We start from the raw sequence: 11,965 nt of genomic DNA on the forward strand, positions 1-11,965 counted from the left end.
GTTGAAGTGAAGTGTGATATATAGTGAAATTTGCATAAAATGCACATGCTCTAAATAAAAGTATCTAAGTAAGTGAGACATGTAGACGCCATAAACTGGAGCTAATGATATACTGCTCGACATGAACATCCATTTCAGTATACGTTCATTGACATCAATTATTTGCCTTTCACGCCCTATGGAATCTGTTTCGTCAGGTAATCGAGACTGCTTATTCTTTGGCATTGATGTTTTGAGTTTACGTCAATTTCCTTTCCACCACGTGAATAAATCGCCTCCTTTAATTCTTTCAGTGCCTGCATATGACACTATATCATTACCTCAATCCTTCCTGAGAAATACTGCCCTAATTTCACAGTGTATCAATATAACGTATTACTAATTCGTGTGACCTGACTGTATAATGCTCGACGATCCGTAACGTAACACTTTGTTATCAATCAATTGGAAAATGAGCAATGAGCAAGCTATTTCAACGACATTCTAAAAACGCATCACGACAGCTTAGGCCAGGATGAAATATAGGATAATATATAATCTGTAGTCTACTTGTAACTCCGGCTCTAGCTTCCATTCAACAGAGAAGTTGCTCATAGCACTGCCAAGGAAACGTGTAGGTCACTTTCTTGAAAAGATAGGTTTCCAAGTTTGATTTGAGTGAGTGAGTGAGTATGGTTTTACACCGCCTTTAGCAATATTCCGGCAACATCACGGCGGGGGACACCAGAAATGGGCTTCACACATTGTACCCATGGCACGAATCGAGCCCGGGTCTTCGGCGTGACGAGCGAACGCTTTAACCACTAGGCTACCCGACCGCCCCTAGTTTGATTTGAAGGCTTGGAGGTAAGAACGTCTTTTGTCCCCTTGTAAAGAGTTCCATTACTGTGGAACAGAATAGGAAAAGGAAAGGACCAAAAGGATAGGCATTATCTTGTTTGTTTGTTTGTTTGTTTGGTTTATGTGTTGTTTAACGCCGCACTCAGCAATATCCCAGCTATATGCCGGCGGTCTGTAAATAATGTTGGTTCACACAACATGACAGTATTTGTTCGTTTGTGCATCGAACCAATCTAATGTCTCTGAAATAGGAGTAATTCGTCACATATTAACTAACATGTATGATATTCGCGTTTCTTTTGTTGGTGAGTATATATGGCTATATTTTGTCACAGTAACTTCATGCACATACTACATGCACTTTTGTGTTACGAAGTATATTGTTACCTTGACTTTGTATCTTATATAATAGTTTATGTAACTCCGTTGTGCAAAGGCCTGTGGCCTTTCATACAATAAAGATTTGAAATTGAAATTAACTTAGCGACATTTTGTAACGCTACCAGAGTAACAAAATTCACATACTGCATATAAACTTCAGTAAACTACGTTTATAACGAACACGCGTATAACGAACTGACGGATCTAATGAATTTAATTTTGGGTCCCAACCATTTCCTGTATAAATGCTTACAACGAACTACGGTTATAACGAACTGACGGATCTAATGAATTTATTTTTGGGTCCCAACCATTTCCTGTGTATATGCTTACAACGAACTACGGTTATAACGAACTGACGGATCTAATGAATTTATTTTTGGGTCCCAACCATTTCCTGTGTATATGCTTACAACGAACTACGGTTATAACGAACTGACGGATCTAATGAATTTATTTTTGGGTCCCAACCATTTCCTGTGTATATGCTTACAACGAACTACGGTTATAACGAACTGACGGATCTAATGAATTTATTTTTGGGTCCCCAGCATTTCCTGTATATATGCTTACAACGAACTACGGTTATAACGAACTGACGGATCTAATGAATTTATTTTTGGGTCCCAACCATTTCCTGTATATATGCTTACAACGAACTACGGTTATAACGAACTAAATCTAGTGGTCTCTTTACGTTCGTTTTAACCGCAGTTTACCGAATCCACATTTAGTAACGCAGTCATGATGACAATGCTGTTTCAAATGTATACACAAGTAATCGTACTGCTCAACTGTCGTGGCCTACTGGAACATTCCATTCTGTTAAATACACCCGGACATTGGAACGTGTGTCGGCTGTGCCAGGCCAATAGAATGACAAGGCTGCCAAGGCACAATCATTCCAAAAATGCTATTAAACATAGCCCTTCCAAATGTTGACTGTATATATTTATATACATGTGTATGCAACACAACTATCCTCTTCTTGACTCACACACTAGCTAGAAACCTACATTGTGTATGTCACTCAAACACACTGACTTTACACTGTATATATATCACTTAATGATGTCGCTTAAATCTGTCACGCATGCATAAACACTGGCTTATGTTTCAACTACGTAATCTCTCTCAACAGTAATACATTTATTTATTTATTTATTTATTTATTTATTTATTTATTTATTTTATTTTTTTTTTATTTTTTTTTTTATTTATTTTTTTTTATTTATTTATTTTATTTATTCTCAGAATGCATGTACAGTATTTTCAACACTTCCATGAAATGCATTGACCGCTCCTGTATGAATGATATATGTAATGTCAGAGTAAGTATTATACCCGCTTGGGTGAGTAACACGCCGTAACCTCGTCAGCAGAGATTTCCTTTCAGGTAGCTAGCTATCTTTTCAGCCAGTCAGTTAACATGACTCAGCAAGATAGTTAACTCAGGTGACTCAAGGCAGCTCGTACGTCGTTGATAGAGACGAACTAGCTCATCTTGTAATTTGTGACTGACAAAACAGAGATACAATTTTACCATCATCGTGGACGAATAACAGTGAACAACAGACATGGGAGCTTCACCGAGTTTTCCCGTGGTCTCACTGCCGAGAGAGAGGATCGTTGTTGTAACGGGTGGCAATACAGGTATGTGCTTCGAATAGTTTATTGTCATGCCGGTTCGTAATGCATTGAGTCTAGCTGAGGACCATTCGTGACGAACTCGTGTTATTCCGGGACAAGCCGAATAGCGAGACATATATAAAATCAAAAATTATTTCTGAGGGATTCTTTGACGAAGAACCTGAAATCATACGCGCATTCTGATTGGTTTGTCGTATTTTCGCACATAACATTCATCGATAAGGGGGACGAGTCTTCTTGCAGGTTACGGAAAGGGGCGAGTGGTGACGAATGGCTGAGAACCAGTGTTATAATGTTTGTAAACGTAATGCAGCGTTGCCATATACACTATGGCTAGATATTGCTATGTTGATTGCGTAATCTGACACAAAGCTCAAAGTACAAAGGTTGTGTGAATGTGAATAGAGTTGTCTCCCTTTGAGTGTTATTATCTACATCGGTTGGACGTGGCTGACGTAAAATCACAGACAAGTGATCACAATGTGATCCTCCATTTTCTTTTTCACTGACCCACACTATACCATATATGATGACGACTACGCTGTTCGTTTTCCTCAAACTGCAGTTATACCCGCTCGATACGTTCCCAGATATGAATACACTACATATATGTAAACTTAATTCTCGTTAATTTGGAGCTTTTATAAAGGTCTATCGCTCGGATAAGTATTGTTTACTCACCGTACAAGTGTATATTCGTAATAGTGAGTGAGTGAGTTGGGTTTAACGCCGCTTTTAACAGTATTCCAGTCATATCGCGGCGTGTCAGCTTAATGTGGGAGGAAAGCCCGAAGTGATGCAGGTCTCAGACGTTCACCACTTCAGTGAAACCCACGGGCAGGGGTATGGTGCTGACAAACCTAGAAACATAATCGAAGCGAACCGGGATTCGAACCCACAATAATAGGTTTCCGGCCTGCCCAAGGGACGCAACTCTGCACAGCGAATCGCGGGGCCTTAGACGACTGGGCCACCCGTACCCCCTTATATTCATATTAACATTAATAACGAGGCCTGTATTTCAAGTAAAGGGATGACTAGTCAGTTTTGTATTTCGGTAAAACGAATTGCAATCCCTTGACTAACCCCGATGTAGTGATTCATGAGGTCACTAATAAACAAGAAGTTATCATTTATTCATAACAGGGGTCCATGTTTTCTTTCTAGGGATTGGCTATGAAACTGCAAAACACATTGCTATGATGGGGGCTACAGTGATTATTGCCTGTCGCTCCGAACAGAGAGCCACTGATGTAAGTTGTCTGGCAACAATGGTTGTGGTTTGTTTTGTGTGACATGTTGTTTAACGCCGCAATCAGCAATATGCCAGCTATGCCAGCTATGAGTGTGAATGTGTGTATGGATGTGTGTGAATGATATGTACTTTCTTAAAAAACCCTGGTCATGTATTTTGACTCTTATCAAAACATGATGTACCTTTACCAGGAACCAAAAAAAAAAAAATAAAAAAAAAATATGCCAGCTATATGGCGGCGGTTTGTAAATAATCGAGTCTGGACCAGACAATGCAGTGATTGACATCATGAGCATCGATCCACGCAATTGGGATACGATGACATGCATCAACCAGGTCAGCGAGTCTGAACCCCCGATCCCGTCTGTCGCCTTTACGACAAGCAAAGTCGCCTTTTAAGGCAAGCATGGGTTGCTGAAGACCTATTCTACCCCGGATCTTCACGGGCCGTCTGGCAACAATAAACTGGTGATGTGTGTAAAACAATGAAATACTTTCTTTACGTCAAATCTTGATGCTAATCTTCGACTCGTATTTTGTGATTAAATCAAAATCAACAAAATAAAGATTGGGAACGTAAGCATTCATTCCGAAGACACATTGTTATGATTTAAGATCTTTATGACGATTAACCGTGAGTTTCTTGATGTTCACTTACTGTCGGAAATTCGGAATGGTTCCTCGGTCATACTGCTGGAATATTGCTGAGTGCGGCGTTTAAACAAACATTGACTTTTTGTGTTTCACAATTTTTATCAATATTCTTATCATGGCTATTTTTATCATCGAAGGCAATCAAAAGGATGAATGAAGATTATGAACAAATCAAAGCACACGGCAAGCTGGAGGAAGGACATATAAATGAAGACAAACTCCCTGTAGAGTTCATGAAGCTGGATCTGGCTTCTCTGAAATCAACCATGGACTTCATAGAGGCATTCAAGTCTTCCGGGCGGAAACTCCATGTCCTGTTGTGTAATGCTGGTCTGGCGGCTACGGAAAGAGGTACATATAATTCTAAACAGGGGATTAGCTTAATGTATAGCTAATGCATTGATCGAATTTGCTGTAAGCCCAACTACTTGGTAATTAAGCATTGTTTCTTATGATGTTACAATATTGACAAACCACAACAAATTAAACGTGTTTGTCTCGAATGGGTGTTCATTACAGTAAGTATGTATATGCGGTGTGACACGTCACTAGGTTGTGTGTGACGCTGGGTCAAAGTACAAGGAGGTCAAATACTGAGGACACCAATACGCACATGACATCACAAAGGTCATGGGTCAGTTTCTATAGTTTTAACACCATAGATAAACGTGTTCAAATTAAAATGTTTTGTATGAATGGCCACAGACCCAAATACATGAAGTGCATACTATAGTGCTCAGGATCATTTTTTACAAGATTGATAATCTTATATAAATACATTTCGGATTTTGAAGACATACTTGAAATGTATCTTGACAGATTGCAAATCTTGATGATTATGTAATGCGAGTAACTGTCTCCATTGGGAGAATCGTTTCCGTATTTTTCGCGCTTATACACAGCCCTGTGCAGCAAATTTCGGACCATTAAACATCTACGTGGTCCAGCGAATCTGTTCGGAGAACGCCTCCGTGGTCTAGTGGATAGAGCGTCTGCCCGTACGGGTTGTTACCCTTCCTGGCGCTTGGTTTTGAAGGGCTAATACAACTACAAGGACTGGCCGGCTCGGTATACGGTCCAGAATAGTACAAGCAACAACAACCACACACACACACACACACACACACACACACACATACACGCACGCACGCACGCACACACACACACACACACACTCTCTCTCTCTCTGTCTCTCTCTCTCTCTCTCACACACACACGCACGCACTCACGCAGGCACAACACAACTCAACACATGGTATAAACTGAAAATATATTTGTGAAATACGGTGCTCCTATCCCATACACCTTTAAAAGCGGGAGAAGACCAAACTCACTCACTCACTCACTCACTCACTCACTCCAAGGAGACGTACAAAGATATCCAGACAGTCTCAGCACCGTAGTGTTCATCAACTTGATCTGGTCTGTTTCAGAGATCACAGACGACGGGTATGAACTGCACTTCCAGGTAAATGGGACGTCTGTAGGCAAGAACATGTATGTGAATTTTGTCTGACATACACAAAACCACCCTCTGGTAATATTGGAAACATTCATGTATTATCAATCAAAATATTTAGGTAGTCGATGTAAATAACCTAATGTACGCCTGCATTGCACCTGACGACCCTTTCATTACGAATACAGATATCGATGGATTCCTATAATTAACATGCGTGTCTTATTAGGCTAGTTGCTCTAGTTTACCGTTATTTCATCCTTGTGATTTCTTACGTTCATGCATTTACTGACAACGTATTTACGATACATTTCTCATAAAATTATTAATGAAGGTAGAATTCTTAATCATTCCCCGTTGTTGGTTCTAATCAACGTCATTGTTAATACGTCAAACACTAATTTATTCCTAATCTCCACGACCATTGCCCGCACAACATCAAACCTGGGTGTTCGTCCCTGCAGGTGAACTACCTGGGCCACTTCCTGATTGTCGCCCATCTGCTGCCTATAATGAAGACCTCGGGGGACGACTGCAGGATTGTGTTCACGTCAAGTCTGGCACACAAATTCGCCAGATTTAACTTGGACAAAGCACAAGCAAAGAACCCTTCAGATTTTAACAACCTACGTTTCTATGGCAACTCAAAGTTATATCAGGTAGGGCCACCTGAAGGTACTCTTCTAGTTGGCATACTGTTTCAAGGTTGTATAATAATAATAATAATAATAATAATAATAACAACAACAACAACAGTATCTTAAGCGACATGATGGGGTGGCTCGATCATTTTATTACCGTCTTCGCCATGCTTGTGGTTTTGACACAGAGGTCCATGCTTGGTACGACCCTGAATATGTAGAGGGCGTCATGGAAAATGATAAATACAAAATCCTTTGGAATAGGCCCGTATACAGCCTCAGACATATCCAGGCCAACAAACCTGATCTTGTCCTTTTTTATAAATTCAATGAAATCATTTGTATCATTGCATTTTCTGTCTTTTTGAGAGAAATGTGATTGACAAGATTGAGGAAAAACATGGCAAATATGCAGACCTCGCTTTCGAAATGTCACACTTGCACCCCAAGTACCAAGTTGTCCGACTCCACATTTTTCTCGGTGGCTTAGGTTTGGTACCTCCCAATCTGTTGACTGACATTGGGACAGTATCCGGGTTAGCTACCAGGTATACAGCCCTTCTGACAATCTGGGTAATGCAGAAGGCTGCAGTGTTTGGGAGTCTTCACATTCTCCAAAATGTTCTGGGCCCTGACCTGATGGTGAGCCTTACCAGCCTGACTGTGCCAGGATCACCCAAACTCTCTTCACTGCATTTCTTAAATTTTAATCTGTAACTAATAATAATAATAATAATAATAATAATAATAATGATGATAATGCAAAAGTCGAACTATACTTCTCCCTAAGAATGGTGATTTGACTGACTCTAAACACTCCCGTACCGCTCGTCTGAATACTCTGTCCAAAATATTTACAGGGTGTCTTACAGATATTGTGTCATACTGCGCTTCCAATGACATTATGAACATGGAGCTGAAAGGAATCAGTACGGGATGCTGGGGTTGTAAGGATCAATTGCTGGCACTTGAGATGATGTCTTTCAACTTTCAGATCCAGCATATGTTCAGCCTTCTACGTCGCCAACATGGAGAACACGTCACGGTGACGTCATTTCACCCGGGTGCAGTTGGAACTGAGTTGGCCAGGGACTATACGAGGCGGCGTTTTTATTCTGTTCTCATGGGGGCCATGTCTGCTTTAAGTGAGTGTAACACGGTGGACATACTGGATAGGGAGGGTACTGGATAGGGTACTGGATAGGGTACTGGATAGGGTTCTGGATAGGGTACTGGATAGGGTTCTGGATAGGGTACTGGATAGGGTACTGGATAGGGTACTGGATAGGGTACTGGATAGGGTTTTAGGTCGCATGGCCCTGAATGATCTGTGCCTTGGACAAGCAAACCAGCGATCGATTGAGTGAGCACATGTCCACTACTTAACGAAACATACTAGTGTCAACGCGCATGTTGACGGGGAATTAGCTCTTGGGGCAATAAAGAACAAAATCGACATCACTGTCCCGGGACGCTTTATGCACAACATGCAAACAGTAAACAACAATTGCACAATGAGCGGAATACCTGCTCTGACAACACAAACACAGCGATGAGCGGACCTTCCAGCTCAGGCATACATGAGGTGAGCGGAGCTCCAGCTCACCTCAGGACGTTTCCTACGAGCGGCACATCCTGCTCGAGGTCGTCCCTACCCCATGCTCGGAATACCAAGCTTTTTAACACATGTAATGGTAACACATATATAGTAATGAACAACAATGGACAGACAAAGAGACAATGACGTTGCTTTGGACATTGGACATATAGGAGTGATTAACCGACACAGTTCAGGGGATGATCAATAAAGGCAATAAATGCCATACTATAAAAAGCAGTAGTTGAAGGGAAGTGATATGGTAGTCCAGGCTGACTGACAGTCAAAATACAATGAAATTTTGGTGAGGATTAACAACGGGGATTAGTGTCTTATAAATAATGACAATTAAGTTATGGAGACATGAACATGTCATGGCTACAGGGTAATTAGCCTTTGGAGTCAAATATACTTCAGACAATGGTAGTCGTAAATCAGTCGCTATGACACTAGTACCATCTTCCCGAGGCAAGGGAGTTAACTGACTCTAAAAATCCAGTTTCCACCCTTGCCGAACTAGGCTGGAATGTCTGGGCTTGATCGAAGCGCCACTTTCGTGTCATGTCCCTTTCATGTCCCTCCTATTGCCCAATCAGATTTCACCTCTTATATCACTTGCATTTGTTTCAAACAAAATGGCGGCGCCCAGTTAAGACGGTCTGATAGATGATCCAGATATATATCATAATAAAACGCATCAAATCACGTGAGCACCTTGATTAAAAACTTGAAAAGATTTGGAAAACATCTGTCGACGTACAGTTGTGCAAATCGTGCAGTCGACCGAAATCTGCACGTTGTTTACGAACCAGATGTCGATTTCGTTTCGCGACTTTGACTATGCATAGGCTCGTTAGTCCAGCCAAAATATGACTCCATAATTGGAAACTTGCCTTTTACAGTCAGTTAACTCCCTTGCCTCGGGAAGATGTACGACCAGGTCATGACTGACAGTTATTTTACCAATACGACATACACATTTTAGTCATCCTTTGCAATAAGCAAAAAAGGATACTGGGGATATTCACAGATCCTTAATGATACAGGAGCGCCATCGATCAATTTGCATGACTGTAGGTAATATTATTAGAGGACGAACTAAACTTGGGATGTTTTACCAACATTGCATATTTAGTCTTAGTTGTACTGATTTGAGTTATTTATTGTCATCACCTCATCAATTTGAGATACTGTGAAGAGTTCCGTCGCTTGGGATACACCCGTGAGCCAATAGAAAACTGGTCCGGGTTGTGATCCTTTCACTAACGTTTCTCAACACCATACCCTTGCTGTAGGGTTTTCACAAAGAGATAACCTTCCTCGACATACGCCTCTGTGTACGTCCACATTTAGCTGACACACCGTGACATGGCTGAAAGACTGTACAAGACTCTAAAAGTTTCTTGGGTAAAATCCTTTACCCCCCATCTCCAATTAGTTGACTTTTTTTAATATTTGCAGGAATTACTCGGACTCCTTTTCAAGGGGCGGTAACTCTGGTGGACGCTGCAGTGAATCCCGCAAAGAAGGGTTTGAATGGTGTCTATCTTGTTGATTGCAAGCCAGCTTCCATGTCCAACGATGCCAGGTACATATTGGTTGCCTTATTCTGTACATGTTCAAAACCTAGACTGGATGCAGAACTTGTTCTCCCAAAGCATTAATTTCAATTAACGGATATAATTACTTGAACATTTGTGGGCGCCAGTAGATGACCAAATTGTGGAAACAGGAATACGTACATACACCCAAAACACGTGTAAAAAACGTATGGTGTCACCCTTTGCAAGTTACTAAATGTGCCTCTGTTCACTCAGCAGATAATGGGTACCCGATATGTAAGGTGGATGTAAAAACCTTCTACCGCTCATAGGCAGCTTTGGTTCCATACTCCCCAGGAAGTTGAGAATGATAACTGGAATGCAAACGGATCCACTGGTCGGGGAACCAACAAAACCGCATTTGAGCAGATACTAGTACCTGGATACCTGCGGTATATAGATGTATTATATACAAATAATACTAATTTCAGGAATGAAAAATACCAAGAAGAACTGTGGACGTACACGTTGGAGTGTTTGAAGCAGTATCTGCCCGAGGATGTCCTCAGTGCATTGGGAGGACCTTCATCCTGACCTGGAGCATCATACCAGGGGATACACAGACAGCCTTGTTAGACAGACAGCATATTACCTCAATCACTGTGATATAACATGCATATTGTCATTGATGGCACATACAACAACCATGTTGTATTGAGTAATAACATACAGCCACAATCTAAAAGACGTCAGATACTGTTGTTGACATGTATAATCTCCATCTCAGCCATTAAAAATCATGGATGAATGTATTTATCTCATTGTGATGTAACTGTTGTGGAGATAAACAAAGCTGGACAAAACGTGTTATGGTAAAGTCAGAATCGGACAACGGACTCTGCCATTGGTGTTTACATTTCACAACTTTTGAGATACCATCGCGCTCTTTCTACCAAGATTTCAAAAAGCGTCATACGACTCTTGCTCTGAAGTTGTATGATCAAGGTTACAACATTCAAGGCCTCAGTGAAGCTTTCAAAAGGTTCCATGGTAGACAAATGGAGGACATTTCCAAATTTCCAAATCAGTGACAAAAATAATGTCGGATGCAATTCCCTATATATGTTCCCGTGTTTTTTCGGGGTAACAATTTACTTGCCTTTGCATGTGTTTGTGACGGGTGCCATCGGTGGGGTAGGATACGCTCACCTTTTCGCAAACACCTGGTATCATTACTATTTGAGAGTGATTCAGAAACATGTTCATATTCATGCTCATGATATAGTCGGAATCGTACAGTCGAGCCTGCTTTATGCAGATATTTCTATTGGATATGGAAAGGGTTTTGTCGCTTTATTTAGTACAGATTTCTTATCATTTATCCCTTATATTTAGAAGTGATGCTGATAGAAATGTTTCGACGTGTGTAATAAAACAACAAGGAAGAGATTCAAGGCAAGTCATTATAACCCATATCAATGGATTTCACCTACAAATGACCATAACGTTATACCATTATTTAAAAAAACTTGCTGAAATTCGTATTAAATATTTACATAAGGAAGAGAGCCTTTCAAAGACTTAAATAAATACATGTTATCTGGATGCTTGCGCCCATATACTTTTACTATGTATTAGGTATCTAATGATATATCTTATATCATTTGTTACTAATAAACATTAACACTGATAAATATGTGGATGTTTCCTTTTGAACGAATATGAGTAATGGGTTCAAATAGCAGATTACCCCCAACTGCCATTCAAGGATATCACCGATGTACGAGTCATAAGTTATGAATGGACAGTATGCATCCGTGGTGTAATTCCGTAAAGTGACAGGCATCTACGATTTATGATCATACAGAGCAATCGTTCCCACACATCCCAGATATGGCTATGACACTATTATAAGTGTCACACACACTCGTATGAATGGTGTACTCA

The 11,965-nt window shown here is 40.6% G+C and overlaps 1 protein-coding gene across 2 annotated transcripts; it reads left to right on the plus strand.

Annotated features, from left to right (window-relative positions):
* Positions 1–2,613: 2,613 nt before the first annotated feature.
* LOC124119973 (WW domain-containing oxidoreductase-like) lies at positions 2,614–10,830 on the plus strand. Of its 2 annotated transcripts, XM_046482683.2 has the most exons (8): positions 2,614–2,874; positions 4,039–4,124; positions 4,918–5,131; positions 6,214–6,248; positions 6,704–6,898; positions 7,875–8,025; positions 9,939–10,065; positions 10,510–10,830. In XM_046482683.2, exons 1-8 carry the CDS (start codon positions 2,799–2,801, stop codon positions 10,610–10,612), a joined length of 987 nt encoding a protein of 328 aa, XP_046338639.2. In that variant the 5' UTR covers positions 2,614–2,798; the 3' UTR covers positions 10,613–10,830. The 2 variants fall into 2 exon arrangements, with proteins under 2 accessions (XP_046338639.2, XP_046338640.2); XM_046482684.2 differs by lacking the exon at positions 4,039–4,124.
* The last annotated feature ends 1,135 nt before the right edge of the window (positions 10,831–11,965 follow it).

The sequence above is a fragment of the Haliotis rufescens genome, unplaced genomic scaffold, assembly GCF_023055435.1.
Source record: "Haliotis rufescens isolate VD_foot unplaced genomic scaffold, xgHalRufe1.0.p SCAF_119, whole genome shotgun sequence".
NCBI lineage: Eukaryota > Metazoa > Mollusca > Gastropoda > Lepetellida > Haliotidae > Haliotis > Haliotis rufescens.